The sequence below is a fragment of the Coenobita brevimanus genome, chromosome 85, assembly GCF_032717465.1.
Source record: "Coenobita brevimanus isolate Jiangsu-jjx chromosome 85, ASM3271746v2, whole genome shotgun sequence".
Taxonomy (NCBI): Eukaryota; Metazoa; Arthropoda; class Malacostraca; order Decapoda; family Coenobitidae; genus Coenobita; species Coenobita brevimanus.
The window spans coordinates 4506027-4525795 of record NC_137038.1 but is presented as its reverse complement, the minus strand read 5'-3'; the positions used below and the strand labels follow the sequence as shown (position 1 = coordinate 4525795).

General features: G+C 41.1%; 1 protein-coding gene across 1 annotated transcript in view; it reads left to right on the top strand.

Annotated features, from left to right (window-relative positions):
• The window catches only part of LOC145410403 (uncharacterized), an 88213-nt gene that overhangs the window by 51243 nt on the left and 17201 nt on the right, over window positions 1-19769 (top strand). The window contains exons 10-17 of the mRNA XM_080280555.1: window positions 910-1185; window positions 5048-5661; window positions 6467-6749; window positions 11138-11376; window positions 12106-12238; window positions 14623-14808; window positions 18516-18709; window positions 19541-19707. Coding sequence (XP_080136681.1) covers window positions 910-1185; window positions 5048-5661; window positions 6467-6749; window positions 11138-11376; window positions 12106-12238; window positions 14623-14808; window positions 18516-18709; window positions 19541-19707 — 2092 coding nt within the window. The remainder of the gene's footprint in view (window positions 1-909; window positions 1186-5047; window positions 5662-6466; window positions 6750-11137; window positions 11377-12105; window positions 12239-14622; window positions 14809-18515; window positions 18710-19540; window positions 19708-19769) is intronic.

Below are 19769 nucleotides of genomic sequence, written 5' to 3'. Positions count from 1 at the left end.
GATGGTTATTTACCTATTGTCAGCAGGTCTGCTTGACCAGACAGACCAGGGTTAAATAACACCAGCAGCAGTATAATAATGCTGCCCTTCGGGTTCCTTGTACTCCAAGAAACCATTTATTCTGCTGGATGGTAACTGGATAACCAACAACTGGATGTTTGGTGGTCAGATGGGTTGAGGTACTTCAGCTTATGTGGTGTATACAGTACAGTAATATATCAGATGCAGTGGGTGGTTAAGTTTTATTGCTTACATGATGCTGATCAGTGTCAAGTGACTGATCCCCGTTATCTTAAATGATTGAGCTGGTTAGCCCAGCCATTATCCCTAATGGTGTAATACATGATTGGATAGTGGAAAGATGGATTTGATGGGAGTGGTATTCATGCAATGTATGTTGTGTGATGGGTATGACAGGTGCAGTATTACATGTAATTTTCATGAAAGTTCCAGTTGAAGTACATTACAGAGCATATCTATAATGACAGGAGATACAGTACATTAAGTAATAGCTTTTGTCAAAATATTTCAATGATGACATCGTTTCTGCAGATAATGCTCTGCTTAGAATCAAACTCCATTTTCATGCATTGGGTTATTTCTGTGTATATAATTTGTTTTTCTCTTATGTTAGAGTTTTTGTATGGATAAAAAATTTTAATATTGTAGTTTCTTACTCTCTTCATTATTCTGTTTTAAAGGAAGTGATACATTTGTTATACACTCATGTCAGTTGAATAGTTCACTACGGGAGTGAGTTTTCAGATGTACAGGAACATGTATTTAATTTGTATAAATAATTTATAATGAAAGACATCAAAAAGTAACATAGTTTATATATGCATTACAGTATATAAAAATATTAAGAGTGAACATTCTCCCTTGTTCACAATTCTGCTTTGTCAGCAGAGCCCAGGCAGCCTAAGTCGAAACAGTCCGAACTGGATCCAGCAGTGGGCAGCCCAGGTAGCTGAACACACCAAGAATGCGGAGTCCCTCAAATCTCCCCGCAGCACCCCCAAGCTTCCCCCACAGCCCCCCCATGACCCGGCAGTGGATCCCCGGCCTCGACGTAAACTGCCCACGCCCCCCACTGGCTCTCACCACCACTCACCTTCACCTTTCTCAGCAGTGTCTCCCAAGCAGTCAGATTTATCAGACCATGAAAGTCCCACCAAAGGAAGGGTGAGTTTGTCTTAAAATATGAATAGTTTTAAAGATAATTTTGAAGGTTGGTTTTATGACTATTATTTTCAAGTTATTTTCTGTATGTAAAGCTTGGTTTCTAGGAATTTCAGTATCATATGAGTGAGGTGCATTATATGAATGGGTGTGGTATAGTGTGTGGAATAACAGTACCTGGAGGTTTAGTATGTGTGCGTAGTATGTACTGTACCTTGTAGTTGATGCTGGGTACTTTTACCCTCTGTGCATTGTGTTCCATATTATTTACAAAAGTTGCACACTGTTTTTACATTGGAAGCTGATGAAATAGCTCTATCTCAGTCATTTGTGAAGTGCAGTTAAAAGAAAGGAAAAACAGTTAGTGGACAATTTGCTTGTACAAGTGTAGTAGAGAATTTTAACCCCCTGATGCAGGGCTCCCTGCACCCTGCCCCCTTCCTGCAACCCGGCTTAATTTTGTACTTTGGATTTTCTAGAAAATATATATATATTTTTTCTTACAAATCAATCACAAATGATAGAAACACACACAAAAAAGTACGTACTTACTCTCTGCTGGTGTATATGTCTACTAGTGCTTGGGTGTCTGACTGCAGTCAGTACACATGTATTCTGCCCCTCCAGGCACCTACCCCCACCCCTCGCCTCACCTCTCTCCCAGCTAGCCTCTACCCCCACCCTCAGGTGCACAAGAGAGCCCGCCACACCACTGTCAGTGAGTCTGGCACGCTTTTAAATTGAAACATACCCGCGAAAAATGAAAACGTCCTCAAATGTTAACCAGTGCCTGTCGACCACATGTCCTCAGATATGAACTGGCATCAGGGGGTTAAAGCCCTGATCAGTGGATGTGTGATCATCTTAACTGGGCACCTTGTTGATTGTGATTGTATTTTCATGCTTTCGTTTTTTCATATTTGGATCCCACTCATCCCATATGATAGAGGGAAATATGGTTAGGTTGATTGTTATTTGATAGTAAAAATATCATCATCATTAGCCTGAGTCAGTCCACTGCAAAACAAAGGCCTCTCCTATTTTTTTTCCATTCTGATCTACTGTTAGCCTGTCCCATCCAATCCCTGTGAATCTCTGAATCTTTTCTCAGCATCTCGTCCTCTGTCTGCCTCTTGCTCTTACTCCGTCTGTGGGCTGCTGCCATTCGGTCACCCTGATTTTCCATCTCTTATCTGTTTTTGACAGTGATGAATGTATCCCCTACTTTCATCTCTTCCCATGTTCAAGAAGCTTTCGTTTTATCTCTTCATGTGACTCCTAACCTAATCTTTTCCATTCCTCTCTGAGTACAGGTAACTCATAAGTTTATGTTCCAAGGATATTGTCATAGTCTTTGTTTCCAATCCATAAGTTAGAACAGGAAAGATACCTGTGTTATTTCAGCATATATAGCAGCCTCTATTGGCTTAATGATAATTTTCCTTCATGTAGTTAATTGGTTTGCCAAAAGTTGTCCATTTCATTCCTGTTCTGTGCTTGATTTCATCGTCATGCACTACAGTAGGTCTGCTTAAAGTCCCTGTCCTAAGTACAGTATATGAATTCCTCAACACATTCTTGTTCATCACCTCTGTTTTTACTGGACAGGAGTGAACCTATGTCTGTTAAACATAATTTTTGCCATCTTCATAACCATTTTCAAGTCCTTCTTCAGACTCTCCCTGTTCAAGTCACCAACTGGTTCTTGTAATTCCTCCCCGAGTCATTGAACAGGATTTTATCATCTGCAAACTAAAAATTGTTCCATTGCTAACCATTCGTCTTGATTCCTTTGATATCCCAATATACAGTAGGTTTCTGAAAGCATCCTCAAAGCTTGCAGTGAATAATTTGGATGAAATTATGTCTCATCTAACACCTTTCTAATTTGTATTTTCTGGCAATCCTTATGGAGTATTATGATGGCCGTGTTATCTCTACAAATATTTCCTAAAATCTATAAATATGTATACAGACATCTAGGAGCTTGTCTGTGAATTGCTTTCATCACCATGGCTCTTTCAACTGAGTCAAATGCTTTATCATATTCAGCAGATGCCATGCACAATGGTTTCTTTTATTATGATGTTTTCTTAATCACCTGATTAACATGATACAGTAGCCTTGGCTTTAATTTCATATTGTATCTCTTGTTTAGTTTTATTAATAGGCCTGCTACTCTTTCTTTTTCCTTTATACTAAAACTCTCTTCATTGTTGCCGCTTAAGTATTTTTTGACCAGAAATCCTACACCATGTTACTGCTTTTCTTGTTTATCTCTGTAGCACAATGTGTACCAACAGACAGTTCTGTGAATGGCTCACTTGGTTTTCTGACCTCACTGAGCCTTATGATACCCCAGTTTATATTTCAGTTCTTCCAAAAGAGCAACAAAGGTAACTGACCTCGCAAGAGTTTTGATGTTATATTCCCCAAGATTCAGTTTTCAAAGGTGATTAGCTTTCTGTCTGCAGAGCTTCCTAGCACCCCTTGCCTTGAAGCAGGCTTGACCCTTGCCAGAGCCATGCACTCCATTAGTAATGGGTACCGTACTAGGGGCCATGACTTTGAAGGATAAGTCACAGTGGTGTAGAAAGCAGATTTGAGCCATAATTCTGCAAAGCTGACTCAGGCAGTTACTGCAAGGGGTACGTTTTGTCTGATCTCTGACAGTGAACCTGTCTAGTGTGTGGTTGCACCTGAGTAGTACAGGTATAGCCCCACTGATCATTGGGGTGCACAAGCTTCTTTGCCATGGCAGACAGTTTTCCGTCAGTGAAGATAAACAGTAATATGGTTGTTACTAAATATTACAGTACTTCCATATTTGTATGCTGCATTAACAACACAAAATATTAATTAGAAGATACAGTCTTGTTTTGAAGTTTCCTTACAGCCAACAGAGGCCCTCAGGTAACACTGCACAGCATTGTTTTAATCCTTAGCAGCTGGTAGTGACAGAAATTTCAGAGCTTAGAAAGTAAGGTCATTCTGTGTGATAGCAGTAGTATTGCATTTGGTATTTAAGATCTATATTACAGTAGACCCTCACTATAATTGACTAATTGGAGGGAAACCTGGTCCTATAAAACCAATAGTCCATTATCCAATGGTCATCACCCCCCCCCTATATCCATTTTACACTAACTTGGCCATAGTCTCTCCCTTTTGCAACTTATATTCACATTCTTTCCATAGCACACCTTAATGACACACATAGTATTTCTATAGTCTGTTATTACTACAACTCAGCAATCATGATGAGGAGATGGCAATTTCAGGCCAGTTTGGAGTAAAATGAGTAGGAAATGCATGTATTGTGCCCCATTTAACAGACATTGTTCATTATAGCCAAATTAAGTTTGTTGGCCTTCGTTGTGTCCAATTAATTTGATGTCCAGTCTGTCGAGGTCTGTGAAAGTGAGGGTCTACTTTATTATTGAATTTCAAAACATGAAGTATGACCAAATACACTTGATTTGTTGTGATAGTTTCAAGTAAAATTGATTCATATATATTATCATGTCTTGATTGTAAGTATTTGTTTTATGCTAGTTGTTATATATATATATATATATATATATATATATATATATATATATATATATATCTCCGTCTCATATGAATGAGTGAAGCTGGTCACTGTCATCATAAATGTCAGGACCAACTTGCCTGACCCCAGGCTTCTACGCTCCTCATGGGCAACACTGGATTAGATGATGAATGAGTGAATGCCAATCATGTATTAATACAAACTGTTTAGTTTTAGGCATCGTTAACACTGAAATTTTTGAGGTTTGCAGAACAGGAAAGTGCTGGAATAATAGTGAAGGATATATAGCACCACCTCTTGCCTTTCCCACAGACTTGTGATTCCTCAGACACTGATGCTCTGCTACGCCACACTGAGCAGCTTGTCATCTCTCTGCAGGCTCGAGTGGGCAAGGGCATCGCAAACCATGGCATCAGGGGGTCGTCGTTTGAGTCGCATGATTCTGGTGGGGACTCCGACATTGATACCAGCACCTCGTACCCCATACATGATGAGGATGACAGGCTGATGAAGATAGGAACACAGCTCAAGGCCAAGCTCAAGCTAGCAGGGATTGATGGTGATTCTGATATGGACACAAGCACATCTTATCCAACACATGATGAGGATGAGCGGCTGGCTAAAATTGGCTCTCAACTTAAAGCTAAACTCAAGCTAGCAGGAATTGATGGAACCTGTAATTCCCCACCATTGACCAAAAGTCCAAGAAAACCTCCCGATGTCTTAGGTCTGGAATCGCGACTCAAGCTGGGCCACCTGAAGCGGGAGCGGTCAATTGTGTCGGATGGAGGGTATGATCTATATTCCACTGGGCGGGAGGAGGCTAGCATGCAGTCGGATAGCAGTAGTGATGCCAGCGAGCCAGCCAAGGATAGTCGCAAGCCTCACGATAACAATCCTCCCCTCAAGTTTAATAGAGCCTTTAGGTACATAAGTTGTTTAGTTTGCATTTGCACTTTTTGAGTATAATTCCTTCGCTAAGCTTTTCACCTTGGACACCAAAGCTTTTTATGTTATATTATAGCTTATTGCTACTATTTCTTACAAGGCCAATGCAAAAAATGCCACTTAGAAAGCCCTTACTCTATAACTGATGTAGTTTACTTTTAATGGAATTTTGTAATTTCTTACATCAGGCACATTTTTATGTACGAAATGCTCAGTCATCTAGTTTTATGACATTTCTGTGATATATCAGCCACATTTTCATTTGTTAATAACATTGTTCACTCAGATCTAACAACCATAAATGATTCGTAATTGCTTTTATGTTTAATATTGTATATACCATTACAATGCAGTACTGTACATTGTTATCCTTGTCATGTCTGTTTCTAATGGCTGGATTGCTTATCTTACTGTGATCAAGTTTTAGTCTTTAGTTTCTGAATGTTTAAATTCTGTAATGTTAAACGAATGTTTAAATTCTGTAATGTTAAACTGATAGTTATAGCCTTCAGCATATGTTATTCTTTGGTTTTAAACTGCATCACAAGCAGTGCCATAACATTATTTTCATAATACTGTAGTTCAAGCTGCAAGTGTTGCCAGCAAGCTTAATTGTTGCTAAAAATTTTACTGCTTTTACAGGTACGTAGAAGACCTTTCTGAAAAGAATTTAAAATTATTGTGTATTAATGACTAATGACTTGAACATTTGGGGAACATAGTGAACTGAAGTTGATAAGTTTCTGAATAGGTATTTATGACATATTTCATTTCTGCCAATAGTTTAAGACGGGCACGACTAGCATGTGATGACAGTAGCTCCAGCCAATCTCATGCCAAACCTCCATCACCCATGGACAAGAAGAAAACTACCACCCGACCATCCAGTGCAGGCAATGTTCCCGCCACACGCAAGTTACCCCTCAGCCACAGCCGCAGCCAGAGTTCCGTCCCGCGTGGTCCCCCACCCCCCAAGAGTGCCCCCCCAACAGGAGACTTCAGTAGAGGGGATGGTGGCAGGTTTAGTCTACGGCTTCCCAGAGCAGGCAGTGTAAATACAAGCCAGGTGCGTTGTATGGTATATGTCATTTATCATAATTTTGCCCAGATTTTTGTACATTTGCATCTTATTTTATGTACGTCAGTGGTATTATGGAGTAGAAAAATACAGTATGACAGTTTTACATCCTTTCCATGGGATTTTGTAATAGCATAATATACCGATGTTAATCTGCCATTACAATCCAGCATTCAAGGTGGAGAGTAGGATATGCCTGCAGAAGTGGATGAGATGGCAGTGCTCTAATGGACATTTGTGCAGGGAGGGGATTAGTGATAGCCAATACCTTTTTTCAGCACAAAATGATCGACAGGTATACATGACGAGTGATGAGAAGGGTGGATGATGAACTGAATGAATGGAAGGCAATGATTGATTATGTGTGTGTGGATGATAGAATGAGAAGGTGTGTAGTGGATGCAAGAGCATATGGAGGTTGGAGAGTGGACTTTCTGACCACCACATGGTGATGGTGAAAGTCAGGGTTAAAATGAATTGGAGGAGTAGAAGGGAAGGGCAGGAGGAAGTAGCCCACACAAGGAGAGTAGAAAGGTTGCAAAAGGATAGAAAAAAAAGGCAGAATATAAGAGAGAAGTGGAGGAGCGATTGGGTATATATGATTTGGGGCAGATGGGGGACATGGAAGGTGTGTGCAAGCTATTCATAGAAGAAATCTGTGCAGCATGTGAGGTAGTGTTTGGAATGAAGAGAAGACGAAAGCCGTGCAAACAACAGCATGGTGGAATGAAGAGGTGAGACAGGCTGCGGTGCAAAAGAAGAAAGCTTATATTGAGTGGATGAGAAACGGAATGTGGAGGAAGTTGAGAGATGGAAGAGAGAGTTATATATCGAGAGGAAGAGAGAGATGAAAAGATTAGTAAGAGAAAGTAAGAAGAGAGTGGATGAGGAATTTAGAAGGAATTTGAGTGTAAAGTAGAGGGAATGTAAGAAAATTATCTGGAAGGAGGTAAAGAGAGTTGGACAGGGTGATAAAGAAGTAAGTCGGGGAGTGATGGAGGATTGCTTGTGGAGAAGGGAGAAAAAGTGAGCAGATGGAGAGAACACTTTAAGGAATTGTTGAACATAGAGAATGAAAGAAATGCGAGGCTGGAGAATGGCAGGGAGGAGGGATGTTGGAAGAGAGGAAGAAATCAGTAGGATGGAAGTAGTGGAAATAATTAAGAAAGTCAAAATGGGGAAAGCCTCAGAACTGATGGAGTGTGTGGTGAAATGCTGAAGTATTGGGGAGAGATAGTAGTAGAATGGAGATGGAAGATGTGCAGATTGGTCTGGGAGGAAGGTGGAGTCCCGAAGGATTGGAAATTAGGTATAATTATGCCCCTGTACAAAGGAAAAGGGGAAAAAGAAGTGTGTGGTATTCATAGGGGCATTTGTCTTCTTAGTGTAATAGGAAAAGTATATGCAAGGATACTTATTGATAGTGTTAGGGAAGTAACAGAGGAATTAGTTGGAGAACAGGGAGGTTTTGGGAAGAGAAAAGGTTGTATAGATCAGATATTCTTTCTTAGGTCTTTAGTGGAGAAGTTTCTAGAGAAGGGAAAGAGGTTGTATGCAGCCTTCATGGATTTGGAGAAAGCATATGACAGGGTGGATAGCCAAGGAATGTGGGAAGTATTAATAATATATGGAGTAAATGGGAAGTTGAATGCTGTGAAGAGTATGTATGAGGGTGCTAAAGCTGCAATGCGTGTGGATAGTGAACTGAGTGAATTTTTCTATTTGGATGTTGGATTGAAACAAGGATGTGTCATCCCCATGGTTGTTCAGTCTGTATATGGATGGGGTTATAAAAGAGGTACAAGGTAAGGCAGTGGATGTTGGAGCGGCCCTAATGAGAGAGGGCAGTGTTTGGAAACTCCTTGTACTGTTGTTTGCAGATGATACTGTACTGTTAAGTGAAGACAGAGGGGAACTGCAAGGCTTGGTGAATGAGTTTGGGGAGTGTAAGAAACAGAATCTAAAGGTGAATGTAGGGAAGAGTAAAGTTATGGTTTTCGAGAGAATGAAGCCACTGAATGTACAGTGAGGCAGGATGAGGAGGAACTGGAAAATGAGTGCATTTAAGTACTTGGGTAGTGTGATGAGTCAGGATGGAAGTTTGGAAGGTGAAGTGCATGACAGGGTACAACAAGGAAGAAAGGTTGCTGGTTCTTTGAGAGCAGTGATAAGGAACAGGGAAGTGAGCATGGAAGTAAAAAAGTCACTGCATAACAGTATTATGATACTACCCCTACCATATTGTAGTGAAGCTTGGACCTGGAAGGATACAATTCAAGAGTGAGGGCAGTGGAAATTGAGTTATTTGAGTGGACCATGTGGAGTTATGTGGAGCAACAGACTGACAAATGAGGAAGTGAAGGAGCTTTGTGGTGTGGATGTGATGGAAGTGTTAGGAGAAATACATTGAGGTGGTTTGGCCACGTGGAGAGGATGGAGAGCAAGACACTAATGAAGAGAGTGTATGCGAATGAGGTGGATGGGGGGAGAGGGAGGGGAAGGCTGAGAATGAGATCGAGGGATGCAGTAGAGAGGTATATGAGAGAGGGAGGTGTGAGTTGGGAGCAGGGCAGTGAAATGGCATTGAACAGGGTGACATGGAGGCAGTTTGTTTGTGGCCCCTCCCTACAGGATTGAGACATCTGGCAGTAGATAGATAGAAGATGAAGAGAGAGCAATTTTAGTCCAAGTTAAATTGAAAGGAGTATAATGTCTTCTGCTGAGGTGCTGAAATGAGTCTCTTTGTGGGTGGGTGGAAATATTTGAACAAATGGGTTTTATTAACACTCCGAGGCTCTTATGGCTCACTTTCAACTAAATAAAACGATTGCACTAGTCGGAGTAGAGTACAGTAATTTTTTAAAAACTTTCGGGAATGTGCTACAACTTTTTGTATGTAATTGGTACTGAAATAGGGGAAACTGGTAAATCAGCTGTATAGACAGCAATGGAGCTTTAACAGGCAGTTTTTCTATAATTTACTTTGGATTTCATCTGAAAAAAGAAGAAACATTCAGTGTAATGAAGACTTACTGCCATCTTGCTGTGAGGTGTTGAATTGAGTTGATAGCAGGGAGTACTTTAACATATGAGCTGTACAGTATTAGTGTTTGCATGTTGAAATATTAAACTTTTAGTAGTCTATATTCTGCAGTCTTAATTCCTCCAGTACAGTGACTGTATTTACTTTTGGTGCCATCAGTCTATTAAATTTAGTCTAGGAATCGTAACATATCATGTGGTTTATAAAGGTTCCAATATGCTTCCATGCATCAGCTTGGTCACGTCATGGCAGCTCTCCACACTGCTCAATCTCTGGTAGCCCTCCTGTTCAGTCCCTCATCCATGAAGTCACACTCTATGGCCTTGTCCTAGGTCTTTTTTTATCTGCCACTTGCAGCCACACCTTTAACATTCACACTTCTTACATTCAGCCCTCTATTGTCGTCCTCGATCTTCTCAATATGCCCAAACCATCTTAATCAGTCGCTCCTCATCACAGTGCCAATACATTCAAGTCCCATCCTTCCTCTCAGTCATAATCCTAGCCCCTCACAGGTCTTGCATTCTTGGACGCACTACACATCCATCTAATTATTGTAATTTCTGTATGTTTGTGCCTACGAATATTCTCTTCCTTTACTTCCCAGACAGCACTATACTGTACTCTTAACACATGCCGCATACAAAGATCCCTTAGCACGGAGGGTGAGCCCTCTTAATGTGAGGAGAGACAGTTGTGAGGAGAGACAACAGGTCCCGGAACTTCATCCAGTCGCTCCTTACCCGAGCTACAGAGCTAGTTTCAGCCCCACCTTCGGCACATAACCTATCTCCCAAATAAAAAACTCCTCTGCACACTTGAGGGACTCTCCAGCAAGGAATATTTTTACAACTAGAGCTATTACTTATAGCCTTCGTAACCCCTTCACTAATAGAGTGCTCCTGTAAGCTAAATAATCTGGTAGTAGCTAAGACAAAAATATAAGTGATTTCCTGGGTCTGAATGAGTTAATCAAAAAGATGTGCAATTCCCTCATCCATTTATTTATAAGGTCTCCATCCATGTAACCATTCATTTGTCCGGTCCTTTAGTGACCCATCAGGAGGATAGGAAACTGGGGCTAGGTTGTTGTTGTGGCCCCAGGCTCATCAGAATATGATCCCAGTTGACCGTAGAATGAAGTTGTCCTTCACCTGCAGTCCACCATCTTCCTTCCAGGGAGGAAGGAGAGAGCTGAGGGACATTTGTATAACTGGTTATAAGGTATGTTGGTTCCATCATGGAGAGGCATCCCTCTCCAGCACTGGGGCTAGGTTACTCATTCCAAGCATTTAAGGCAAGAATGATCACAACATCCCAATGTCTTCAACAGCCGACAGTATCCAAGTCCCCCTCCCGTGGCCCTGCGAAAAAAGAGACCCCCACCAGACGGCCTGCCCCACGCTCCAACTCCACACTGTCGTCTAAGGAGGTCGACTTTCAGAACTGGAAGCGGCGTAAGAATTATGACCCAATGAAAGCAGCTGCAGAGGGTCGCAAGCGCAATATTGAAAAGAAGGGAGAAAAATTGAATCAGAGTGGTGCTCACAGTACATCTGAACGATCCCCAAGGTAGGTTTTTCTGCGTTATATATCAGCATATTGTAATTGAAGTGTTTATCTTTAAATGTTGTTAGATTTCATTCCAGAATTCTATTGTAAAAGAAAATTATTGCTGTGCATTGATAAGTGTGTATACATAGTACAAGCATGATGATTTCAGTCATATCAAGCTAGTTTAAGTTCACTGATCACACTTGCAAATGAACATCTACAAATAACTCAATCTTTGTGTATCCTCAACCCACTTTGAAGCATATTTGTTTTCCTCTGACCTATTGTAGCTTTATGCTAAATCAGTAGTATCCACTTTGTGTCCATTTCAAATACCTCTCTAACTAGAACCCATTACCTTATCATCTCTGCTCAGTCCTTGTAAATGTTTTCTTCGGATCACTGAAAACTGGTTACCTGTCTGGAAATCCATAGAGTGAAACCATTACAGAGCCGTATGATTTAACAAAAAGGCCAAAGCTGGACTCATTGCAGGTTTAAATATTTTCATGATGTATTTGACAATGATTATGTTAAATGTTTGTAAATGATTGTGTACAGTATATTGTAGCAGCCAGGTTGAATATGTGTGACATAGGTGTCAGGCATGTTTTTAGTCCCATACTTCTGCCACTTTTAGTCATCTCCTATGACATCTGTGAAATATGTGTCTAATATTATTTTCCTCTCATTCCTGTGGCTATAAAGACGTCAGTAATATATGTTATATACCTGCTTGGTTTGCAGTCCACCTGGTTCTTTGTTACGATCGGCTTCTTTCCATGGGACTGAGGGGATGGGTGCGGCTGGGAGATGGCCTCGGAAGCCTATGAATCTCTACCCTGGTGAAGATGATGGACCTTACTCATTGGAAGAGGAGGTGAGTTGTGACAGTTTGGTGAGTGTTGAGCATATCCTGGAGATACTGGAGTAGAGAAGCTTGTAGATGGATAAGTACTTCATAATCTAGTGGTTAGAATGCAGCAGTTGAACTATGTTCCTGCCATGTGTGTTGGTTCATTCCCCCCCCCCCCTCGAGAATTGTGAGTTACATTCCAGAATGCCCATTGTTTGACCACTACTTACATCATGGAAGCTGAGCTACAAATCGTAGTTTCTGTGCTTTGTTCTGGCATGAATTATGGTCAGCTGCTGTTCATTTGTAAGTCAAATGGAGACATCTAATTTACCTTATCATGCAGTAACATAAACTCAACTTCTCATCACCCTAAAATTAGTTTCCATTAAAATGACAGTGTTGACTTTTTTTGGATTGGTGGCATGCCACTGTAACTTTAGATATCCCTAACACCTAAACTGTAGCACATAATGACCTAAGAAGTTAGGAACATATATTTCATTGCATTCCCAATCAATATTTAAGAATCAGATTGGAATACAGTAAACTCTCAATTATCCAGCTTAGTTCAGCCAAGCCCTACGCTGGTTGAAGCAAAACACCAGATATTGCATAGCATCCCCCATCAGCCTAATATTCAATGTCAAGCCAGGTATTGCATTACTATCTATCTCAAACCTCCATTCTGACAACTTTCCCATGAACAAAAGATGAAAATTAAGCATAAGATACAATAAAATAATAATACAGTTCAATAATACAGCACCAGTTGGTTACCGTTCACAAGCCAGTTGATACACCTCAACGGTGGGTATTGCATAGAACCACTGGTTACATCCTGTTTTGGCATCAAATGTTGCATAATTTTGCTGGGTGTTGCTGTAATAGAGTCAAGCCAGCATCGCTGGAGAGTCAAGCCAACAGCGCTGGATATTGTGACAGTGGATAATTGAGAGTTTACCATACTAGGAACTCCCCCCCTCCTCAACCACCACAGAGACCCAAAAAAATCCCAATGGCGCAGGTTATGAGTTAATGATATTTGTACGTCAGTCAATGTTCTACCCTTTAATGTTTTGGACTGCATTAATGTAATCTTTGGTAGATGTAAAGATGTTTAAGATCCATCCATCCATCCATCATCCAATCCTACGTTGCCCCATGAGGAGCGTAGGAGCCCGGGGCTAGGCAAGTTGGTCCTGACATTTAAAATGAGAATGGCCGGCCTCACTCATCCCTGAGTGGCATTACGTGAGCAATAAACCCCAACCACCCCTTGGATATAAACCTTCACTTGCTCATTCTGATTGGAGCGCCGTAATTACCCACTAAACTACCAGGTGCCAAAATTTGGTTATTTGGTTACCACCCAGTGTAGTAAATGGTTTCCTGGTGAACAGGAAACCATTTGGTATGTCACTCAGTGTAGAGTCACCCACAGGTGGAAGGAAGAGGAAAGAATAAAGGAAAGAAAGACAGAAGAGGGAGTGTAAAGTCACCCGTAGGTAGAAGGACTTGGAAAGAATGAAGGAAAGAAAGACAGAAGAAGATGGAAGGAAAGAAGGATGGAGGAGAGGCAAGGGCAGACACCCAAAAGCAGCACTGTATTGAGTGACTGGATGGTGAGCGCTCCCACCTGCCACTGATATGTTTAAGATAAAAGTTGTATATATATTTTTGGCCAAAAAAAAGGGAGGGTGGGGCACTCACCTTCCATTCATTGACTGTAGTGCAACTTTGCAGTGACTGTACACTGAATGACAAGCCAAGTGGTTTCTTGTGACACAGGAGCCTGTTCTCTACTCTAGGTGGTAAGCATTTAACCAAATGGTCACCAGGTGGTTTATTGGATAAGGAACTTCAACTGGATGTCCATAAGGGCTTAAATCCAAGAAGTGGTTAGTGTTTCTTGTTCACATAATGCCACTCAGGTGTGCTTGTGATCATTCTCGCCTTAGATGTGTGGACTGAGCAGCTTAACCCTAAACTCATATGCTCCTTATGAGGAAATGAAGTGGATGGTGGATGAAAGGGATATATTTTTGGTAGCATTTGGTATTACACTGCAGTTGACTAGTACAGAGTGTGACAGTATGTATTCCCAGGTACTTTCAGGGGCAAAGGTTTGCCCAATATTTATTTATTTATTTTTTTTCCCTCTACTGACTAATATTCCTAACGTGAGAGAGACTTGTTAACTTTTCTCTCCTTATAGATGGTTCTCCTTGATATGATGTGTCAGGGAGGAAACTGGCAAACATGCCTTGAGTGTTAAGTAGGCACAGTGAAATAGTAGGCAGACTTTTGTCCCAAAATGTACAGTACTTGTATATAATTCATTTACTACTCTCTTATGTGAAAGTAGAGTTGTAAAAAATACCATCAGTATTTGCCTTTCCATACAGCAAGGACAGCCTGTGCCTCACTGCTCTCCCCTGCGTCGGTCACCCACCTCCCCACACCAGCTGTCTTCTTCCCCTCACACTACCTCACCTGCCCGCCAGCCCATCCTTCCTTCGTCACGCCCCAGGAGGTCATCCTATGCACTCTCAGATGAGGGTGAAGCTGTGCTTGGGTCTCCCACTAGAAAGGTTTTGTATCTTTAAAATAATACAGCACAGTTCATACTCACTTAAAATTGCCTTCCATAAAGTTGTTCCATTTTGTTATTAAGCTCCTCATGTAGATTTGCTCATGATTCACTATAAAGTTGGTCTAAAGTGAGAAATGAGAATGTTTTTTAACCCCTCATTCATAAATCAGAAGTACCCTGTATGTCTTACTTAAAGTTGTTTCACGTAAAGAAACAATTTGTTTGTACACATCATAGACTTTAAACAAGTGGTGCCAGGCACAACAAACCTCACCCGACATTAGTTATTTTATTGCTGTTAAATACTGACTCATTTCTGCCATTTAGTGTCAGTGCACAATTAAAGTCTAAGGTAACGACACAAATGTTTTCAAATTATGCCCTCTGAAAATCCGTGATCTTGCATTTGACCTTTCAAGGTCACTCAGGGTCAAATGTCATGCTGCCAAATGAAAGCCCATATGAGACTTCTATATCTTGGTAATAGTAAATATCCTTACTTTCAACGAGTTTTGAGTTATAGCCCCATGAATATCTGTGATCTTGAGTTGGACCTTTCAAGGTCACTTACTGTCAAAGGTCAAGGTACCAATTAAAAACCCATATGGGATTTCCTGTATGTTGATAATAGTAAATATCTCTCTATCTTAACAAGTTTGGAGTTATAGCCCGCTGAATATCCGTGACCATGAGTTTGACTTTTCATGGTCATTGAAGATCAAAGTTCTTGGTGCCAAATGAAAGCCCATAGTATGAGTTCCTGTATGTTCATCCATCCATCCATCATCCAATCCTACGTTGCCCCATGAGGATCGTAGGAGCCCGGGGCTATGCAAGTTGGTCTTGAAATATGAGATGAGAGTGACCAGCCTCACTCATCCCTGAGTGGCATTACGTGAGCAGTAAACCCAAACCATCCCTTGGATATAAATTTTCACCAGCTTAATCCGACTGGAGTGCTATAATTACCCACTAAACTACCAGGCACCAAAATTTGATTATATGGTTGCCACCCAGCATAGTAAATGGTGTCCTGGTATACAGGAAACCATTTGACTTGTCACTCAGTGTAGAATCACCCACAGGCAGAAGTAAGAGGAAAGAATAAAGTAAAGAAAGAAGAGGGAATGTAAAGTCACCTGTAGGCAGAAGGACTTGGAAAGAATGAAGGAAAGAAAGACAGAAGAGGATGGAAGGAAAGAAGGATGGAGGAGAGGAAAGGGCAGACACCCGAGAGCAGCACTGTGTTGAGTGAGTGGATGGTTCATAATAGTAAATATCTCTGTCTTCAACAGTTTTCAAGTTATAGCCCTCTGAAAATCCATGCCCTTGATTTTAACTTTTCAGGGTCACTCGATTACCTCCAAAATTTAATCACTTCCTTTTGGGACCTGTGCCCACTTATCCTAAAAATGTCATGTAATTTCATTCTGCCATTTTTCTGTAATGTTGCCAACAAACAAACAAACAAACAAACTCAACCAAAAACAGTACCTTGTCAGACTCCATCAGGACAAGGTAATGAGGACTTAAAGAAAGACATGTGTAAATAGTTAGGCCTGTGAGTTGGAGCCAGGGTTCTAGAGGCTTAAACGATACGTGAATGGTTGTTTCATTTCTCATTCCTCATTTATGGATTCCATCCAACTCCATCATTGGGTGGGAAAAAGCCATAATGATGATGAACAGTCAGGAGCAAAAATTCACCTACTGATCCACTGTGCCTGTGTCACCCTTAAAAGATATCTGTCACTTTATACCCCTGACACATCATATCAGAGACAGTCATCTGTGGGTGGAGAAACATTCCAAACTTCTTTCAGTTTAGAAATAAGAGCCAGCAGAGGAAAGTGAGACAGTGGAGATGAAATATTTGACAAATTTTTGTCTCCAGCTTTCCTTTACTAACCACTGTGTATGTGTTATGTTGTACTGCAGATTTAGGGAAGGCTGTTTGGAGTAATGATATTACCACGCAGGGCATTGATACCCTTGGTTGCAAGCTCATATGCTGATGTATTGAAGGGAAATTTTGTTAGGATTTCATTTGTGGTATAATCAAATTTAGCATTCTGCCATCTCTAGCTGCTTACCAGAACCCATGTAACTTTGTTATGGCTACAGGAAGTGCATGTGTTTTGAGATTTTATTATAGTTATTAACAGACAGTTTTTGTTGTTGTTATTGTTGTTGAGTAACCCGGATCTGTCTGACCAAGCAGATCCATCAATCACTTCTGCAGGGCAATCCCATGCAGTGAACAAATGTTCCCATGCTGCAGACAGCGCCTCGCAATAGCAAGGTGCAAGGGGAAGTATGGATGGATGGATGCTGTATTTGCATCTCTCCACTCAGTTGACAGGGTCACCATAGTAGGCCTCACATCACTGTTATTTTGTTATATAGTTACCACCCAGGACTTTAAAGGGTTTTCTGGGATGCAAGGAACCATATGGTGGTAGGTAGTGGCAACCATCATCCACTTACATGACGTAATACTGCCTACTTCTTCCATCATCTTTCTCATTGTCTCTTGTGTCTGCCATCTGCACTTCCTACTTCTTCCATTCCCTCCTATCACTTTTTATTCTTTTCCTTTTTACTTTGGGTGACTGTGCACTGAGTGGCAAGCCTGATGGTTTCCTGTAACCGAGGACACCACGTACACCATTAGGTGGTAACCATTTAGCCAAATTATGGGGTAAAGTGGATTTGCTCTGGTACCCCAGTTCAGTGGGTGGAGGGATACAAATGCAGCATCCATTCAGGAACCAAACCTCCACACTGCAGTCCACATCTTGCTCTGGTGAGGTGCTGTCAGCTACAAGAGAACATCAGTTCACTGCATGGGTTGGCCCTGCAGGGGCAGTTGCTTCCCTGTGGTTGATGTGCCTGCTCAGCCCAACATAATTTGATCAACAACAACACCAACAGCAACACAAGGAAACCATTAGGCTTGTCACTCAGTGTATAGTCACCTGAAGTGGAAAGAAGAGTAATAAAAGGTGACTTGAAGGATGAGAACCCCCAAGAGAGAGGAGGGCAGACACAGTAAATGAATGATAAGAGGTGAAGAAAGACGTAGGCAACACTACATCATGTGAGTGGATGATGAATAACCTTACCTTTGTTGGAAGGGCATTTGTAAATTTGTTTTGCTCATGTGGTACTGTTTATTAGTGTAAGTCATGTAAAGCAAGTACTGTTGCTGGTTAGACTGCTCAGCCATGGTTCAGTTTTGGGACATCTTTCATTGCTTTCCGTATATGACCGGTTAATGTACAGTATCATGTGTTGTCCTTGTATTAGACAAGAAAACATTTAGATCTTTCATCTTGAGAAATATCTTATTTTAAACCTATCAGTCCCAAGAGGCTCTTCACAGTCCTGATTTTAAAACATTTGACATCAGAAAAAAAAAAATGATATCCTCGTTGAAGGGGTCATTTGTGATAGTTTTTAACTTCTTCAAGATGAGGGATCACTCTAGGAAATTGAAATAATCTGATATTGGGTAGAATATAATAAGAATATCATTAGGATGAAGGGATTACAGTAATAGATATTAAACTTCCTGTCTCAAAATTTCAAAATTACAACAGGTTAAGTATTGTAATGTTACACAGTCAAGTCCTGTACTGTAGTGTTATCAGTACATAAGGTCAAGCACCACAAGAAACACTTTATTCTTACACCCTTCCCCAGGCATCGTTGGATGAGTCTGGAAGTGAGGGTAAACGATCACCATCTGGTGGCAGCACAAGGGGTGGCAGTACTTTGAACACCACCGCACGATCTCGAGCCAAGATGGAAGCACTTGACAACCTGGTTATCTCAACTATACACTCCCTTTCTGTCAAGGTCCGCACCACTTCAGAGACATTACTGCAGAAGCTTAAGTAAGTACTTAATGCCATACGTGGAGTGTATGCTTGTGCTTTTCAGCCAGTACTTTTGCTTTAGTTCCCTGACTGTTATTTATAGAGTACTTTGGTAATTCATGTTTAATGTTCAGAAGTGCATGAAAATAGTGTCATAGTAGTGCAGTATTAAAATACAGTAAACTTTCAATTGTCTGCCATCACAATATATGGCGCTGCTGGCTCAGCTCTATTAAAGCAATATCTGGTGAAATTATGCAACATCTGGTGCCGAAACGGGACGTAACTGGTGGTTCTATGCAATGGCTGACGCTGAGGTTTATCAGCCAGCTCGTAAATGGTAGCTAGCCAGCTCTGTATTACTCCACTGCAGTGTTATTTTATTGTATGTTATGCTTAGTTTTTAGCTTTTGCTCATGGGAAAGTTTTTAGGATAGAGGGTTGGGACAGGTAGTAACACAGTATCTGGCCCGACACCAAATGTTGAGCCGAAGGAAGGGTACTGTGAAATATCCGGCATTTCACATTATTCGACATAGGGCGCAGCTGACTTACATCGGATAATTGAGAGTTTACTGTAATACAGTAGGTTTAGGTATTTAGGTACTTTCAACCAGATTTGGCCCATGAGATTTTAAATCCAAGCAATGGTTAGGGTTTATTGCAATTTGTCACTTGCCATAAATGTATGGGCATGGTAGCCCACCATACCCCCAAGTCCCTACATTACACTCCTTTTGGGGAAGTAAAGAATTGAATGATAGATGCATAAACAAAATGAGCTACCAAAACACATCAGTTTTTCACAAGGCTTCCTTCACTCACAGAAACTTATCTTTATACCCAAAGGTCACAATATGATGAGGAAGGTGATCGTGCAGCACTGCTGGAGGAAGTATTAGCACACCTGAGTGAGAGTACAGACCAGGCCCTGACCCCTGGCCACACACGTTCCACCTCCAGAGAACTCGCTGGCATCCTTCGCAATCTCAAGAAAATTGAACATGCACTGGAAGGTGAGTGATAGCTTGAATTTCTCTTCTTTTTATAATACTGTAGTTTGAATGGTTGGGTTACC